This window comes from Rhipicephalus sanguineus, chromosome 4, assembly GCF_013339695.2.
Source record: "Rhipicephalus sanguineus isolate Rsan-2018 chromosome 4, BIME_Rsan_1.4, whole genome shotgun sequence".
NCBI classification, from domain to species: domain Eukaryota; kingdom Metazoa; phylum Arthropoda; class Arachnida; order Ixodida; family Ixodidae; genus Rhipicephalus; species Rhipicephalus sanguineus.
This window is the reverse complement of record NC_051179.1, coordinates 47308916-47328813: the sequence shown is the minus strand read 5'-3', so window position 1 is coordinate 47328813 and position 19898 is coordinate 47308916. Positions and strand designations below refer to the sequence as shown.

Here is a 19898-nt window from a genome sequence, read left to right as displayed (position 1 = left end):
GCGAGGCTGGGATGCTTCACTTGTCAATCATTAGTATCGCTACATTGCACTGCCTTGTGGCTCCTAAGGGCCATCGTTTCTGCGGATTTGCGGCTAAATCCGGATCGGGGAATGGCACATGGCACCCAAAGTTTTCGAATTAACGGGCTGGTACTGACCGCCGCTTCAAATTATCCACTCAAGTTTACATTGCAAAATACGGGGCCAAAGAAATGCTTTGAATTATGCCAGATTTCGAAATAACAGACTTCGAATTATTGAGGTTTTACTGTATTACCCTCGCATCGATTCATCATTTTTTAAGGGTAAAAGCTTGTTATACCGGCTTATATGCTCTAAGTATAGTAAATTTTAAAACGTAACATATTTTACAGGTTATCACTTGCATTCTACCGAAAGTCAAATCCTGCTATTACTCAAAGTTGGTTCCACTTCCCTTTGAACCAAAAAGAATGACATATGCATGTGCCTTGTTTCAACTTTAAAAATATTGCGCTGGTTAGTTGGGTCATGACAATTATGCTCATTTTTCTTTATAATACGTGATATAAACTATTCGAATTCGCTTCAACCAAATCACTATTCGCTTCGAATTCGCTTCGGACCTAAAATTTACTATTCGCACAAGCCTAACCAAACATGCATCAAGACAGTAGGCAGTACCCATCCATGGAACACAGCTCAAGTCATCAAATTCTTGAGGGGCTCTCGTGTGTTCAAACTCCATTGTAACAAATTTTCAGAACCCTTGAAATCTGAATGCGCAAAGCCCCACTGCAGCCAGTCTTTCCTTAAGTTTGAAGCAGCGCCGTGTAGGTGTTTCATAGAAGAAAATGCTAGCATAACACCGACCTCCACATCGAAAAATGTGCCTTGAAGCCACAACGCCCGATATCTTAATGCAAGAAATATGCATTATCGGGGCATGTTCCCATCAGGTGTTGCTTGAGCGTACTCGACCAAGTCAAATCACAACTTTGATTGAGACAACAATGCGCTTAGAGTAACACACACAACAGACCAGAAAAAAGGATGAGCACTCGTGACGTGCTGGGCGAGTGCTCTTTTTGTGGTAAGTGCGTTTTTCATATCTTGACTAAGAAGCCATGTAACCTGCCACCATGTTCTTCACGACTTCAAGTTAAAGGGGTCATGAACCTTTCATCGGGCGTGGTGAAAATACACATCCTGTGGAAAGGAAATACAGCTATGAACAGCTCACCCAAATCTTACAGTTGTGCACACCCCATGCTATTTAATCTGCCAACATTACACAGTACCCACATTAGTGCCCACAGGAATCGCAACAGAAGAGTGTGTTTCATCAGGTGCGCTGATGCAAGTTCTTTCACCCATGCCAACCCTCCATGCTTAGCTTCCAGCACGCTCGTTGGGATGAGAGAAGAGAGAAAGCCCAAAGTGTGCGACAAATACCTGTAACTCCGCTTCTTCTTGACCGATTCGAGAAATTCTTGCATCAATCAATTCGTGGGGCAGTGAACTTGAATACTGAGGTCATTCGACGATTGAAGTGGTTCAGGACCCCTAAGTAAGGCACATATTGAAGGCCCAAGAAGTAGTAGTGTGCAACTGTAAGTGGCTACGGCATTAAAGGGACCCTCGAACGCTATTCAACCCCCCCCTTTTTTACTTGCGGGATGCATAACCTGATGGTTGGGATAATTTTAGCATAGGTCTAAGCACTGATATCAAATGATTTAGTATTTTAATGACGCAATGAAATCACTACATCGCTGCTGACCGCATCAGCGCATAGTCGCGCTCGCCAGAGCTATTGTGGGCAGAAATGATTACGATGCGCAGCAGCCTATGATTGGATAAATGTAACATTAGAAGTGATCGTGGCGTGGCATAAAAGTTGGGATTACTATTGGGATTCGTTTTTCTTTTCTGTGCTTTTTCAATGAACTCCAAATAGACGTCGTCGCAAGAAAAAAGATCACTACAACCACAAAGCACGACAGAGGTGTTGGCTGCCATTTCGCATCTGGTTTTTTTGCCTGCTCCAGTCTGTTGTCCATACAAAACGCCTCCCCCTCTACCCTCTTCTTGTGCCTGTTATGTCTGCGAGCTGCCTCTTTCCGCATGTATGGTAGGCTCTTGATTGTTGTTGAAGCAGTGCAAGTAATCCTCTTCATTGAATGGTCTTCTAATTTGTCTGGCTTCTCACCGAACTTGCGTAGGGGCGACCATTTTTTCACCGCCCTTGCCGCTCTACAAATTCTCTTCTCAGAATGAGAGGAAGGAAGGACATGGAATGTTGTTGTAAGGAACAGCAGAAAAAGCCTCGCCAGCCTCGCTTCGAAGCAGTAGCGACCCGCTCAAGTTCTGACAAGTCAGGCGTCAGGCACCACATTTGTTACTATGGCAACGACATCAACAATACGTTGGAAAGGACAAGCAACAATGATATGCAAGCTTCCCCTACGTAGGAGCTTTCAGCTCATTTCATTGGGGCTCTCTGAAACTTCACAGGGAGAGTGAAATGCGGTCATGTGACCCCACGAAAATAGTTGAGGGTGGGCATTCATTTTTTTTTTCTTTAATTTCCTAGCTCAAATAACTTTGGACTGCGTGCCGCTTTCGCTGCCATTCTTGCTGTACCAACCTAGTCCGTACTTCAGTCTACGCAACCCACGAGTAAAAAATGGGACGTTGAGTGTTTGAAGGGCCCTTTCATACCTGCCAAGTTTGGAGAAACGGAATCCGGGAGATCTACTCAACGGGGGAGGCTATGGAGGTATGCCGACCGCGGGGGGGGGGGGGGGGGGGGGTACTGCGATAGCAATTATATGGACACTGTCAGCGCGATTTTGCACTCGCCGCTGATCTGTACAGAGTCCAAACCGATAACATCGCTTACGCATCGTCTGTTTCACGTGCGAGTAAATGCGCGCTAGCGCTAGGGACGAACGCGGTTGAAGTAGAGATGAAACGACCCGGCCGTCACCGTCGCGCGAAGGGCACATGCGATAACATCACTCCGCGTGCGAGGCCTGTCGTCGCTTGCTCACCAGTTATTTCGTTGGGCAAGGGACCATAACGGGCGCCGTTGAGACGGGGACGGTCGCGAGCGCTGGCGAACGCGCTATCTCGACAGACATCGGTAACGGCTACCCTTTTAAGTGCTGGGCTCTCCACTTATATCAGTAGTGACACAATATTTTGAAGGCGAGATAACTTGTGGGATAGATTTTTGTGTACACAAACGCATCATCTACGAAATATTAACGGCTGATATAACCTATAACACATTTAGGATCAATTTTTAAATTGCGTGTAGCGCATCTGTACGCTAAACGTCCCACGTCGCGTCTCCGTGATGCACGGGGCGCGCAATGCACTGGACGCGCGGGGCAAAACTGGATTTCCGGGAGATTTTCTTATGACCCGTACAACCGGGAGAAACGTTCAAAATCCGGGAGTCTCCTGGGTAATCCGGGAGACTTGGCAGGTATGCCTTTAACCCTTTGAGGGTCGAATTTTTTTGCGAAATGCAGTACAAAAATGTGTATTTTTTTTATTGCTGAAATAAATTCTTCAGACAATTCTATTTAAGAAAAAAAATTGTCTAAAATTTTTTTGCATGACCGTAAATGACAAAAAAAATTTTTGTTGTTATATACACATGGTTTATTCGTAGTAACATCAAGCAAAATTCTAAAAAAAAAAACACTTATACGATTTTTTATAAATAAAAATTATGCATTGTATTAAACACAGCTCACAGACATACAAAAATAAACGCACCAGAGTACTTTTCCAGTAAAAAAAATCTTTGTGCTCCCCTAAACAGGAAACGAAACCACGGTTCTGATGTGCAAGTGAAAGCTGCCGCGCCACTTCAAAAAGCAAAAAAAGAAGTAAAAAAAAACAACGGACAGACATCGGCTCATGAAAAAAATTCCATGTAAACCCAAAGCATGCCAGCACATGCCAAGCAAGAGAAATGATCGAAAAAGGCGTGCATTTTAAACCAGCCACACCGCGAATGTGCTCTGATGGGCAAGCGATAGCCGGCGCGCCGCTTTGGGAAGCAATAAAAGAAAACAACGGAGCAACATCGGGGCATGAAAAAAATTTCACGTATTCCCGAAGTGTGGCAGAACACGTCAAGCAAGAGAAATGATAGATAAAGGTGCGCGTTTTAAACATACAGGTTGTGCTGTACATGTACGGCGAAAACACTCAAAGGGGGTTAAAGAGTGAGAGAACACGGAACAAGAGCGTACAAGAAGCCTAAGGTTTTGTAAAGCCTACCACAGTCAGCGGGAAGAGAACAGGGAGCACACACGCACCTCTTGCGTGACAGGCACCAGAGCCAGCAGGGCCTCGCGTGCCTTCTCACAGTCCTCCTGCTTGCCCGTGATCAGGATCAGGTCTTCCTTGCGCGGCTTGCTCGGCTCTTCCTCGGTGGCCACGTCGCCGTTCACCGCCACGTCTCCGTTCTCCAGCGTCTCCCGATCACGGAAGTCACGCTCGGGGAACTTGATGTGCACGTTGAACTCCTGGTTGATGCGTTGAACCTACGGGAGCGAGGCAAGAAGTTGCTACCGGAAACATTTCTTTATAACACCAGAGGCACATTCCTGCACACAGATTGGCTGCAGATAACCGGATGTGGCATCAAGAGCTCACCAAGAACGATGCTAACTGAAATGTGACACATGCCAGCAATCCCACGCATATAACGGGTAGATTTTCGTCTAAGTAATTTAAAGGAACAATAAAGTGAAACAATGAATATATCTAGACGAATGAATTATTCTTTGAGAACTCTATCGTCATTATTTTACCCTCATGGGCACAATAATAAAAGAAAAAAATAAGGCCAAACTTTCATTTTCAAGTTTTGCGCCAAAATCTTCGCACATTGATGTCAGCACATCACAAATTTCTATGTTTTTCAGTGTTTTGGCCACATTGGCTCAACATAATTTCCTGAAACTTGGTATGTTAGGTCTCTGGCTCCATTGGAACACAATGTAATTAAATTATGTACGCTTTGGCAGGCACCATCAAAATCTGCGACGTCGCAGCGAGTTGGTGCGGCAACTTCCAAAGGGTTGTCGCCACCTGCATTTTTTTTTTTTGGCGAGTTTTCTCGTTTACCAGGTGTCTCATTGCGGCAAGAGTGGTGTTTTTGGTGCTGTGAAAGGGTACTTTATATGAGGAAAATAGTTTTTCTTTTCATTGTCTCTTTAACATAACTCAACGGCTCTTGGAGATGGATTAGATGCATACTGACCTTGTGGCCTTTGGCACCCATGATCGTACGGTGGTGCTGCTGCGGAATGACGCACTCGATGGTGACCCGGGCCTCGAGGTCCTGAACGATCTCGAGAATGCGCTTGCGGGCACCCTCGACACACTCCTTGGCCCCCTTGAGGGTGACCACCTCACTATGGTCGCCGCTGCGCGGGAAGCTCACCTGCACCCCGCCAAATTCATTGGCGATGTGCTGCAGCTCCTCGCCGCGCCGCGCCACGAAGTGGCGGTGGTACTTGGGGTCGATGCGCATCTCCTCCTCCACAACTTTCTCCTGTTTTGAGAACAGACCGACAGAGCGGTTCGAGAGATGGTTCTGTCTAATTCAAAGAAGCACGCTAGGTATGATATCGAAAAACAAGGCCAACATTAGGGCCAAGGCAGCCTTCCGGCACCAAACAAGTATACACAGCTGCGTGTGAAGATGCTGAGGCACTGTTTACATCGATGCTGCATTTTCTCGTGTATAACCCATCCCTGTATATAATCCAAACTCCCCCCAAACTACAAGCCACTGCAAAATAAAAAATCCCCACGTACTGCTGTGAAGCTGCCTTCTTTGCATTATTGTGAAGAAGTGCCATGAAAACAACTTATTCACCGGAAATAAAATTCTGTAAAGTTTTACATGGAATTATATGATATAACAGACTAATTCCCGTTTTTGAGTGTCCGATACAGTCGCCAACCATTTATTCGGCCTCGGCAGGAACTGCCGAAAAGTCCGAACAATCAAACAAAAAAAAAAGTCCGAACAAAAAAAAAAAAAAAAGAGGATTTACCAGTAAAAAAACCCCTTTATTGGCCCAGTGGCCTGAAAAACTTGTCAATGGCCTGTATTTCAGCCAGTGTTTGGTAATCGCTGTAGGTTGTCAATAGCACTGTTACGGCCTGCACTAAATCTGCGTTTGGTAACTATGGTGCGGGTAGCGTGTCATCGTAGTCACTGTCCCCCTGCACTGGTTCGAGAACCTGACAGACGATACCGTCATCGTCCAACACTGCAGAAACTCCCAAGCAACATCAGACTGAGGTTGGCCGCCTTCCACCTGGTGAATAATCGCTGCATTTTTCGCCATCGTCAGTGTCTTGTATTGCTGCATTTCTTCATTAGTACTGACGGCGCAGATGGAACAGGTGGCGTCTGAGCCATTTCACACCTTGCCTTGCTTGGCCTTGCACACCAAGCAACAAACAAGAGAGCGAGACGCAAAGCGCAAGATGCTGATCAGGCCTAGCCGCAGAAACAACTGACAACACAAACCCTCAAACGCCAAAAGGGGAAGACGTCAGGCTAGTTCGTGCTGCAGCGCTTGTGGTGCGATTCTCTCTTTGTCAGTGTTGTACGCGTGGTCATTCTCAAACACCACACCGAGCTGGCTCCGAGCGTGGCTTGGCTTGGGCTGCGGTTCGGCCGTAGTAGCCAGTCAATGGATACTAGACTGGCTAAACCCAAAAGGTGACCATTACGTGCAGCCAACAAACATAGCATTCGAGATCGACAACTGTAATTTCAGCATGGATTTTACACTGGCACGACCTCCAGCACCAGCCAGTGCAACCTTTCGATGCTGGCAACCTAGTAAAAATATTGTAAACATCACTGACAGTTTGTCATGGCGTTCAACATTGCGCTTGATCAGCCAGCCGGAGTCCGAAAAATCGAGCGGCACACTGTGGGGCATCCGAATTTCCGGTCGTGAGTTTACAGTAATACCTCGTTAACTCGAAGTAGCAAAAACCAGAAAAAATTTCGAGATAAGCAGATCTTCGAGATAAGCAAAGTTGGGCAAATTCCATTGAGAAGTTCAGTTCTATCTAGAAACGTTATCCCTACTGACCAGTTTCTTAACAGGAGCGCCAAACTGGCTCTTTGTAAAGGTTTTGAAGAAAAATAATGACCTACCAGCGCTATTAACCAGCTGTGTTTTTTGGCACTGCCTTTTTATTTAGTGCAGAGAGACCGACTAAGGCTGGTCTGCCTCTCAGTAACACTTGCACCTAGCAAAGCTTTCTCGAGATGCTTTTGCTTAACACATCGCATGTGACGATCATCCGCGCTGCTGCACTCAAATTTATTTCGCATCAAGCGAAGCATGTTTCTTCGCTTGATGCGAAACGTGGCAGCCTCGCGCGAACCTTGTGAAACGTATGACATTTTGCCGCTAGTATTTTGTGAAATGGTTCGGCGGCGAAGTTTTGGTTCCATGCTCAGTCGAGATTTCGAGACAACCGAAAGTGGGCACGGAAATACTTCGAGATAAAGGGCAATAAATACATTGCACCTATGGGAAATTGTTCGGTACCGTGGAAAACTTCGACTTAGCCGATTTTTCGAGATATGCGAGTTCGAGTTAACGAGGTATTACTGTACGTTACTTTATTGGGACAAGTGGTGGTGCCACGAAGGTGTTTAAATAAACGAGCATGTCCGATTTTTCAGCGTCCAGATAAATGGTCGGCGACTGTATATTCGGGTTCGACTGTAGTTCTTTGGGCATGAAGTATAAAACACAGGACCAACGAAAAAACGCAGACATGAAAAGCACTTTGTGTCAATTCGATATTTTTGGCCACTATTTGGCACTATTCGATTTGAATTCGATTCGAGGTGAAATTTCATCATTCGCACACCCCTACTATTCGCCCATCCCTAAATATAAGCCTTCCACTTTCTCACACAACACAAACAGACACAGATTCACAAAAGTGATGCCGCAGACTGACCAGGCTTTCGATCATTTCTTCAAGCTGCTTCTTAGCATCCAGCACAGCCTCCTTCTTGCCAATGATGACAATGGTGTCCTGGTTCTCGTCGCGATCTGTTGGGAAGATGATCCTCGCACCGGTCTTCTCCCTCACCTGTGAATATATTACGAACAATGTCAGCACTGAACCAGCAAACATTAAGGGTACCGACACGAAAACTTCCAGTTGTTATTTTTTTGCATCAAATGAAAGACCAAGCCCTCAAGAGCCTGGAATATGCACTTGTAAGCGTGAGTGCACTCTGAAAAATGAATTACAACATGTTTCTAGGAGCTAGTTTCGGTGCCTGCTGAACCCCAACATCACGACGCAGTATGAGCTTCTGGTCACATGCTCGTGCAAGATATTGTGAAGTTTCCACGACCCCTCCGCCCTGCGGCTCACCTGGTGACGCACAAGTGGCCAATCCGCATGTTTCGGTACCTGACGTCATCATCACAGGTGTGTAAAGTCACCAGCCTGACATCATGCTAATGCTGATGTCAGTAAGTGCGAGTGCGAAAAATTGACTTTAATGTCAAAATAAAATATCTCAGCATTTCCTGAGCTTCACACTTGGCCAGAGCCGTCTCTGTATACAGCAGATTTGTACGATAGAGTAAAGTCAACTTTGAAACTAGGTGTCAGTACTCCTTTTAAGCAACTCAAAGATATGTGCGCTATATTTGTAATGTAGTATAGTAAACAATGTCCACACACTATTTTTATACGCTGAAAGAAATGCAGGAAATCTTTGTAAACCCCGAAGAACGTACCTTGCGAATGTTGGAGCCATTTTTGCCGATCAAGAAACGATGGTGTTTTGGTTGCGCACGGACTTCCTCTGTGTAACTGGACAATTGCTGAAATAAAATGGAAAAGATTCAATTCGTGGATGTTGTCCAGGCCTCAACTTGCCCACTGTTCATTGCATCCTTTCATCGTTTATCAGTTGTGGTGCAATGCAATGTAAACCTGAGCGCACAAGGAAATTCGCTATCACGCACTTGCAAGGCACAATCAATATTCAAGCAAGGGTCACTTCCATCACTACACTTGTCCTTTTAACAAGTGCAGTTATGGAAGTGACTTTTCACTTTTCGGAGCAGATTTTGGAGCAGAAAAAGTACAGCTTTGGAGCAGCTACTGGTGTTTAAGCAGATGGCAAAATATTCCATACAACTCCTGGAGTTCAAAGCATTACTGGAGTGTCTCACAAATACAGTAGACTCTCAGTAAACGGAAATCTGTTAAACGTAACTGCTGCTTAAACGGAACAACTGCATCTAATATAATTGGTTTCATACTTGGATTCTGCACTCCTGTTCATCTCTCAGTAAACGGAACTCCTGTTAAATGGAACACATTTTCCTGGTCTCTTCAGGTTCCGTTTAACAAGAGTCTACTGTAATATTTATTATGAAAGATTTCAAAACAACAATAAATAAATTTCAAAAAACAAACAATAAGATGGTTGGTTATCGAATGCGCCGTGAAATAACAGAAGCCCTCAAGAATGAAATTCTCGTGGCAACGAACAAATCTGGCGTCCGTGGAGAACTTCCATAGAGTTCAATGCATTTGCCCCCTTCCGACAGTGAACAGATTTTAAAAAGCACTCCCACAATAATGAAAGTTTAAGGTAGTGATCCGCAACATTTTTTTCAACCCGTGAGCTAGTTGGGAACCCAAAAGTTCGAAAATGCTGGAGACAGAAGCGGGTGTTTCTTCTGCAAACAGTGACGACCTGCAGCCACTGGCTGAAGCATGGGACACGCTTCGCTGTGCCGATGGAGCGATACCAGACGCTATTGAACCGCACAACTTTCTGTGAGCTGACACCGACCCGATAGTGCACAAAGAGTTCAGCGACGACGCTATCATCAAAAGTGCGTGCAAAGAATATGAGATGTGATGACAAGAATGAGGAAAGCAAGAAAACACAAGAAAGGCACGCAAGTTCGTGCGAAGTTCTTGATGCTTTTGACATCATTAATTGGCATTTTTCTCGGCACCCATGTTGACGACAAAGTAAAGCAAAGCTTATTAAGGGGGGACACTGCTCTTAAAAATTTTTCTTTATTTCTTGCTCGATTTTGATGAAACTTGGTGACTTTATGCATATTTGCGTGCTAATTTCAAGTATACAATTATTTTTATAGTATGATGTATAGTTTTTAAAATACAAAATATTTCATGCGCCACTTGGGGAGCAAGTTTTTTTCTAAACTGAGTTAGTTACAAAGTAAATCAGCATACCACGATAATCTGCGATCAGAACTGTGTGCAGTGCAACAAAAATGGATGTTCTAAACCCATTTGAACAAAAGTTATGGTATGTTGAACTTTCGCGAGCAAGTCAATTTCAAGCTAGAATTTCACTTGTGAATGTTCAACATACCATAACTTTTGTTCTAATGGGTTTAGAACATCCATTTTTGTTGCACTGCACACAGTTCCAATTGCAGATTATCGTGATATGCTGGTTTACTTTGTAATTAACTCAGTTTAGAAAAAAACTTGCTCCCCAAGTGGCACATGAAATATTTTGTATTTTAAAAACTACACATCATACTACAAAAATAATTGCATACTTGAAATTAGCACACAAATATACATAAACGCAGGAAGTTTCATCAAAAATGATCAAGAAATAAAAAACTTTTTTTCAAGTGCCATGTCCCCCCTTAAGCTGCAAAGCTCGAGCCGCCAAGCTCCTTTAAAGCAACGTGAAACAGCAAGATCAGCAACTTGTTTAAATAAACTTTGGATGCGCAAAATAACTGTGTACGCGTATTTTTCCATTTTTGCAACGAAATTCTCCCGAGAACGAACAAAAATTGGTTCCCCGGTAATTTCGTTAGAGGGATTCGACTGTATGTCTAAAATACCAGTACTAGTGGCAGAAATCAGATCAAACAGATAAGAGTACCACATTATAGAAGTAACCACAGTCACATAACTGTTGCCAAAGCAGCGGTTCATAATTGGTATGAAATCGAAGCAATTTCGGTCATTTTCATATTTCACAAATAGCCTGCATGTCAAGCTGACAAAAACAGCCAAATGAGTTACATGCTGCGTACGCCAGTTCTTGTTGCATAAACGACGCCACAGCCGATAAAGCTGTATACTAGCCTACTAGCATGATAATATACAGATTGTTGTTGATTCCTTTAGGGCTTGCCAGCTCGTCAGGACTGTTATTCCTTGTCTTTATTTTCTTAAGTGCTATTTTGGAGCAGGTTTGGAACAGTTACAGTAAAACCTCGTTAATTCAAAGTCACTGGTACTGTGACAAAACCTTCTACAGCATGGACCGCTTATAACGTAAGTCGCCGGAGTCGCGAATATCCGCATTATAAGCGGTACCGCACTATAACCAAAACATTTTTGAAAGGTTGCACGTGTGCAAAACATGACCAACGGGTAGGCGCGCGATTCCGACTATCGAGGCATGCGAATGGGATGTAAGTTTGCGTCTGCTTACATTTGGAAATGTTGAACGGTTAGCGTCCGCGGACCTGCAGTGCCGACATAACGAATGCGGAAAAAATGCGCCGTCACGGGAAGTCACCGTGGTAGCACACTGCACGTGCGCCATGTCGAAAACGGTGGCGACCACAAACCACCACTCGAGTGTTTCACACGCACGCCCGTGTTTTCGTTAAAGATGTAAGCCACCCCTTCTAAATGCAACAACTGCAAAATGTTTCATTGACTCTGCACCGAACCGCAACTTCTGTAGTCCGCGGCCGCCGACATGGCAGCTAGTGCTCTTTAGGCCTAGCGTGCGCGTTGCAACTTGGCATGCCGCCGCGAGAAGCATGCCCTAGGCAACACGGAGATCGGGCGTAGAAGAGATCGCACTCGCGAGCTAAATCGAGGGCATCACGCGTGAAACGCAGTTTCGGTTTGCGGTCGCGAGAACAGCCGCGGCAATTATCCTGAAAAAGTCTCTCAAGCTTGTAAGTCCGCCTGTTGGTGGCAAAGGCGAAAGCTCAATCGTGTCTCAAAGCATTGTTACTTGCGGGGGAATCGAGGTTGCACGCGCGATATCTGCGCTCTACGACGAAGCAACTGTTTTCCCGACGGTGACTAATAGCGGTAACGCGCTCTTGATGCGGACGCGGGCGCCCGTGCGTAGCGGAGCGCGCATGTCATGCGGCCGGGGCAAAGCGCGCATGTCAAGGGTGCAAAGGCTTCTCTGTCGGCCACGCAACCGCTCCCCCTCCTTGCACCACGCACCCGCGCCGGGCTGCTCTCCCCCATTGCCATCCCCCCCCTTTTTTCTCCCCCCGCTCCTTGTTCGTTCGTTCCGCGTCCGCTCCTCCTTCGTAACGCCGTCGCCGCTCTCTCCCCCCACCGGCGCATCTCCGCTGAGAAGCATGCTCGCTCCCTCGCATCTCTGAGAACGTTCCGGCAGCAGCATTATAACCGGTCTTTCATCTCGGGGGACTGCACAGTAAGCGGTATGCGTATACATGGAGTTCTATGGGAGGGTAAACACGAGTAAGAAAAAAACGCATTATAGCCGGTATTGCACTGTAAGCGGTTACGTTATAAGTGGTCTGAGCTGTAATTAAGCGGGTTTTTTAATTAACCAAACATACAAAGAGCAGGATGCAAGGAACTTTGAATTACTGAAAGTAATCAGAGGTGGTTGTCTGCTGTGCCTGCTAGTTTGCGGCTCCAAGGGTTATGTTTTCCAGCAATACCCGGTCCCAATTTTTGCCGCTAAACCGGGGAAACGGCGGCCCTCGCTGCTGCCGGCGCAAGAAAAAAAAAAGAAAGAGAGGGTAAAAAAAGACGGTCTCGTGGTCAACTGAAATATGCGGCTGCGGAAAAGTAGACGTGCTTCACTGTAACACAGTACTGACACGCGGGGCAGCATGCCACCTGCTCCTCGCAGCATCAGCGCATCGTCATGCGACCATTCGCCCATTCTGTCTGGTAAAATGAAGTATTTAATAATGACCAGTGTGACAGAATTCGTGATGTGTTCTGGGTGTAAAGATGATCATTGAAGTTTTCAACTGAGTTTTCGAAGTAGGTGTTGCAAGCAAGTACTCCACCAGCAGTGCAAGTGCGCAAATTGCTAGAACAACTGCCAATCGGAGGTTCACATACATCGCGAAGTCCATCAGACCATCCTCTATTAATTTCTCTATTTTCCCGGAAAGAATGGGTAAATCATGACGTGCTGACGTTGAGACAAGCATACGTCATGCCGCCCACGTGTCACCGCTGTGTTGCAGTGAAGCATGCCTTCTGTTCCGCAGGCGCACACTTCAACTGACCACGAGACCGTTTTTTTTTTTCTGTTTTCTTGCGCTGGCAGCAGCGAGGCTAAGATGCTTCACTTGTCACTTATTAGTATCACTACACTGCATTGCCTTGTGGCTCCTAAGGGCCATCGTTTCTGGGGATTTGGGGCTAAAGCGGGATCAGGAATTGGCACATGGCACCCAAATTTTTCGAATTAACCGGGCTGGTACTGATCACTGCTTCAAGTTATCCACTCAAATTTACATTGCAAAATACGGGGCCGCAGAAATCCTTCAAGTTATGTGGGACTTCGAAATGCTTGAGTTCGAATTAATGAGGTTTTACTGTACTAACAAAAATTAGTTTGGAGCAGCATGTAGCAGCATTTCTCTTTTGGCACAGTTTGGAGCAACTGGAGCAGCACTTCCATCACTGCAAGTGCACATATACCAGATCCGAAACCCGTTGTCAAATCCCAAGTGACCTTGTGTACACGTACAGCCAAAGACTGTCGCATTTGAGAGAATGCAAGGAAAGGCTGGGAGGTAAACCAAACACGTCCAGTTTGCTACCCTGCACTAGGGCACCAGGGAAAGGGACAAAGGGGCGAAAAGAGACAGAAGAGAGAGAGAGGGACAGAATCACGCATTGGATGCAAAGATACGTTCATTAGAGCAGATGTGCAGTCAGCACCTGCATGGAAACGGGCGTAATCGCATCGCGGGGAGCAATAAACGAGAGAGTAACAGAGCAGTCACCCTTTGAGGAATTCTACATAGACGCCATTGACCATCTTGAAGGTGTTCGCCGAGGACGTACATGTATGTCACTGACCCTGAAAGGATTGACTGGAAAAGCACGCACCTTTTCATTGGACAGGTTGAGCAGCTGCTTCTTGGCCTTGTCGACGTCGTCCTTGGGTCCGCTGAGGGTGACACGGTCGCTCTTAGAGTCCTGCTGGGGGAAGGTGATCTGGACACGGCCGCAGTCCTCCATGATTGAGTGGATGAGGCGGCCCTTGGCTCCGATGATGGCGTTGTGCAGGTTGCAGGGGATCATCAGGTGCACCTCGACGACGTCGGCCTGCTCGCGCTGTGCCTCCAGCAGCTTATCCTTGGCGGCGGCCACATTCTCTTTCTTGCCTGTGATCATGACCACGTCCGAGTTGCTGGACTCGAGCGGCAGGTCGATCCGTGCCTCCGTCTCCTGCTGGATGCGCCGGACCAGCGGCCGACCCTTGCCCTACAATGAATACGGAGAGAGAAGAAAAGTTTAGCTTCTGGACCACCATGCTCTAATGTGGAATGTACATTTAACAGCACAACTTTACGGGACATCGGCTCCACTATGAATGCAAATTTCTGCTCTATGAGTTTGTATAGCTTCTAATCTAGTTACTATACAGCTTAGACCACTTACAACGTAACCGCTTAGAGTGCAGTACCGGCTATACACTCAAACCTCATTATAACAAAGTCACATCTGCCACAAAAATAACTTCGTTATATCCGAAAATTCGTTATAACCGTTTATTTTTAACACTGTAGCTATTACAAGACTATTCTTCATTTACTTCGTTATAACCGATAATTCGTTATATCCATGTTCGTTATATCGAGGTGTAATGCGGTTTTTTCTGACTCCTGTTTACCCTCCCATAGAACTCGATGTATACACATACCGCTTATTGTGCAGTCCCCCGAGATGAAAGAGCGGTTATAATGCGGCTGCCGGAACATTCTCAGAGATGCGAGGGAGCAAGCGTGCTTCTCGGCGGAGATGCGCCGGCGGGGGAGAGAGCGGCGACGGTGTTACAAAGAAGGAGGGGACGCGGAACGAATGAACAAGGAGCGATGGGGGGAGAAAAAAAAGGGGATGGCGGTGGGGGACAGCAGCCCGGCGCGGGTGCGTGGTGTGAGAAGGGGGAGCGGTTGCGTGGCTGACGGAGAAGCCTTTGCCCCCTTCGGCCGCTTAACATGCGCGCTCCGCTACGTACGGGCGACCGCGTCCGCATCAAGAGCGCGTTACCGCTGTTTGTCTCCGTCGGGAAAATACAGTAGACTCTCATTAAACGGAACCTGAAGGGACCAGGAAAATATGTTCCGTTTAACAAGAGTTTCGTTTACTGAGAGATGAACTGTGTTGAAACATTCAGGTATGAAACCAATAATACTAAAGGCAGTTGTTCCATTTAAGCAGCAATTCCGTTTAACAGATTTCCGTTTACTGAGAGTCCACTGTAGTTGCTTCGTCGTAGAGCGCAGATATCGCGTGTGCAGCCTCGATTCCCCCGCAAGTAACAATGCTTTGAGACGCGATTGAGCTTTCGCCTTTGCCACCAACAGGCGGACTTACAAGCTTGAAAGACTTTTTCAGGATAGTTGCCGCGGCTGTTCTCCCGACCGCGAACCGAAACTTCGTTTCACGCGTGATGCCGTTTGTTTAGCTCGCGAGTGCGATCTCTTCTACGTCCAATCTCCGTGTTGTCTAGGGCAAGCTTCTCGCGACGGCATGCCAAGTTGCAACGCGCACGCTAGGCCTAACGAGCACTAGCTGCCATGTCGGAGGCCGCGCAGTACAGAAGTTGGGTTTGGTGCCGAGTCAATGAAACATTTTGCAGTTGTTGCATTTAGAAGGGGTGACTTACATCTTCAACGAAAACGCAGGCGTGCGTGTGAAACACTCGAGTGGTGGTTTGTGGTCGCCACCGTTTTCGACATCGCGCATGCGCAGTGTGTTACCGCGGCAACTTCCCGTGACGGCGCATTCTTTCCACGTTCGTTATGTCGGCACCGCGGGTCCGCGGACGCTAACCGTTCGACATTTTGAAGTGTAAGCAGATGCAAACTTATGTCCCAGTCGCATGCCTCGATACTCGGAATCCCGCGCCTGCCTGTTGGTCATGTTCTGCACACGTGCAACCTTTCAAAAATGTCGTTTTGGTTATAGTGCGGTACCGCTTATAGTGCGGATATTCGCGACTCCGGCGACTTACGTTATAAGCGGTCTATGCTGTAATAATAACCATTGTTAAGGTTTTAGGTGCCAAAACCACAATACGATTATGAGGGACGCCGTAGTGGAGGGCTCCGTAATTTTTTGAGCATCTGGTGTTCTTTAACGTGCACCTAAATCTAAGTACAGGGCCTCTAGCATTTCACCTCCATCGAAATGCAGCCGCAGCGGCCGAGATTCGATCCCGCAATCTTCGAATTAGCAATCCAACACCATAACCACTAGACCACCACAGTGGGTTTCTAATGTAGCTGATGACAGTATAGGTTGCCATACAAACAACAGGCTGGAATATTTCGAGTTTATGTTCCCAGAGGAAGCGAGAATATGGCTTTCTTGAACATTCTGCCAACCGCAAGCTTTGCTGTTGGTTGCATATCAAGTAGACCACTCTGCTCTTACTACCCGACTGTGTGATATGCATCATTTGCACAGCCACAAGCTGCCCATTAATAATGCACCATGTGTATAGTAAACCCTCACCCCCCCCCCCCAAATCTGATATCTCTAAACTTCAGTAACATCTAAACGTTTTACTGCCGCTGTGTCGAATTTACTTTTTCCATTCCTTATCTTACTAAGCTTTAGCGCAGGACTCCAGTGAAAATTTCAACAGTGAAAAATGCCTACGCCTTTAAGGGGGGAAGCGGGTCTTTGAGACCGAAAATCAGAAAAAAAATCGAATTTTTGAAAATGTTTTATTTGGATTCTGCCGCTACTGATGCATAACCTCGCCAATTTTCATTCGTCTTAGATCAGTATTTTAGCCGTGACAGCATTTTATGTGCCATCAGCGAGCTAAATTTTTAGCGATGAACGCGTAAAAAACGGGCTTATTCAGCGCTGCGCTGTTGCCGTTCTACGTTCCCTACGGCAGCCATCTTGGTCGCATTCGAAAGAGCCGCGCTTTTTCTTGAATATCCCGCCGCCCTTGTTTCCGTCCACTCAGAATTCATGTAGAAAATCCGCGCCAAAAAAAAGGTCCCTCCGCGTGAGCCTATTGGCACAGTGAGCCCACGTGACTAAATAACGCCTTCCGATTCGTCGGGCCTCCCGCGCTGTCTGCTACAGTGCACGCAAAGCGGCAAGTGATGTCGCCGTAGTATAACTGTGTTGTTCTCGTCGATTTTCGTCCGTAAAGTTCCAACCCGCGCAAGCTGGCAAGAAACTGGAGCAGGCGTTTTTATCATCCTCAACAAAGACTGCACGTTGCGGCGGCTTACTGGCACGGCGCCAAGCGAGCTAGACGAAGTGCGCCGCAGCCGCCGGGAGTGAATTAGGCCTACGCTCTCGGCCGCGTTTTGGAACTTTGATCGTGGCGAAGCCACATCGAAAGTTGCGCAGCGCTCATAAATTCGAAAAAAAAAAAAAAAGCGAGATCACGGCTCGGGTGCATAAGAAGCGCATCCAGCGGAGGACGGCGTGGCGGGGGAACGCGATTCATCGGTCGAAATGCCGACTTCACCTGTGTCGGCGGCCGCCTTGACGACGTCAGGATCGACACGACGTTCTTGACTAGCGCCGATCGTGCGCAACAGCAGAAAAAGACTGAAGATCTCCGGCTTATCGGCAACTTCCGCTAGCGAGCGCAAGTTGCGGACGCTCGCAACAGCGTGCGAGGGCTCTGACCCGTCGGCGGCTAACTACGGCATCGTCGACTTCTCCGCAATCAACAAACTGCTTGAAAGGACATGCACTGGGGCCGTTTCGATTGGAAAATGTGATAAACTACTCTCCTGGTGTCTTCTAAGGCATTTATTTGCAAAGTAAAGCATTTTTACTTGTGTAGCGCTCCTTGAAGATACAGAGCTTTGTTTTTTGCTTTTTTCTCAGTTTCAATTTTTTGGCAACCTTTCATTTTTTAGCGAGCGTTTCTCAGCTTTGGTGCACTTGATTTTGATCATTTTTGTATTACTGAAAAGCTGGATGTTTAGTGAGTGCAACAAAGTGTCATATGTTACTATAGAAAAGCGCAAGTTTTTACAAGAGAGAAAATAAAAATATATTTTCTCGGTAATCGAATGGCAAACTTTGAAGCTTCATAACTTTTGTTGTAGGAAAGCTAGAACCATAAAATTTGCTTTTTGAACTCTGATAACTGTAGAATGCAATGACATTTAATTCAGCAGGATCCGAGTAGCCAATATATCAAAAAGGTGATTAAACGAAATTTTAATGAATGATTAATTTAAAAAATTGTCATAGGGGCTACATAAAAACTGAGTTAAATACTAACTTAAATAAACTAACTTAAAACTAACTTAAATAAAAAGATGCTTCATGTCAAAGTGCCTCTTCCCCCCTTAAAAACAATGCTTTGAGTCTTTTCTGATTTTCTCAGTTTCATTTTTTCAGCCAGTGTGCAATCTTCTGATCACGTTTTCTCAGCTTCCACAAGCCCAATTTTAATCATTCTTCTTTTGTTTAGAACCTAAGTGTTTGGTAAGTGCCGTACTGCTACCAAGTAATGCAAGATAATGTTATTTATTAAAACAAATGTCACTTTTGATCAAAGTAATCGAGCTGGTACTGCAAACATGAACTTCAAATGCCTACAACTTTTGTTCTAGACAAGCTAGAATGACGAAACTTGTTGTTTGGCACTCCTTGGTTACAGTAGGTTATAACGACACGGAGTTTAGCAAAAACTATGCAGTACATTTTTTTGGAAAGATGACAAGATTTTTACCAAAATGTCTCTGTTAAGGAAGAATGGTATAACATACATTAAAACAAGCTGTGTATTTAAGATCAGCATACAAAACTACATAAACCTTGAAATTTTCATCATTCTAACTCAAATTTTGAAAAATATTTTTCAAAGGCCCACATATCCCCTTAATTGGCGATTTCAGGGCAAGTAAACTGCCCATGTTTACAGATATTTGAGTATGCTTCAGTACTACGCACCGTGCCGGTCTATGTTACGTCAGAAATAAATGGTAGCTTTAAAAACAGTGCACCGAAGTGCGCTTTCGATTTGCATAAGTAAAAACTCGTGAAGGGTTACTACATATAGTTTTGAAGTAGTCTCATTACAGCCCCTATGTTCATTACAGGTCTTATTACAGAGTTCAACATTTTACCCAACATAGCCCTATGCTGGCATACCTGAAGGTGCTTGAGGAACTGCTTGAAGAGCACCAGGTCCACACGATGGCTGGAGGCCTGCAGCTCCTGGCAGATCTGGCTCATGTGCCTATGGCATGCCTCCACATCCTCCTTTGGACCACGGATCAGGACCTTGTCGTTGCGTGATCCAGGCTCCGGAAACGTAACGTTCACCTGTGGGGAAACATTGGTGCCTTACTTGTTGGGTGAACCCAACGAATCAACAAAAGAAATCAGTATAACCGAAGTGGCCAAAGAAACATTCAGGAAGGCTGCAACAGGAGAAACTTGTATAACTGGTTTCAGCCTGGCATACTTGCCTGCCTGTCAACATACTCTTTTCTTGCATTCTAAGCACACATAGTTTATGGGATACAAGCATGCCTTATTAACGATGATATGCTTTTGCCTTCACACGAAGCCAACTAAGAAAAGTACAGATTAAGAAGCATCGGAGGAGATGATTG

At 45.9% G+C, this 19898-nt stretch overlaps 1 protein-coding gene across 1 annotated transcript in view; it reads right to left on the bottom strand.

The window, feature by feature from the left end:
• The window catches only part of LOC119389910 (vigilin), a 53071-nt gene that overhangs the window by 11904 nt on the left and 21269 nt on the right, over positions 1-19898 (bottom strand). Inside the window, exons 7-12 of the mRNA XM_037657340.2 lie at positions 19432-19605; positions 14170-14547; positions 8814-8900; positions 8017-8151; positions 5270-5563; positions 4320-4547 (exon numbers count right to left, since the gene is read on the bottom strand). Coding sequence (XP_037513268.1) covers positions 4320-4547; positions 5270-5563; positions 8017-8151; positions 8814-8900; positions 14170-14547; positions 19432-19605 — 1296 coding nt within the window. The remainder of the gene's footprint in view (positions 1-4319; positions 4548-5269; positions 5564-8016; positions 8152-8813; positions 8901-14169; positions 14548-19431; positions 19606-19898) is intronic.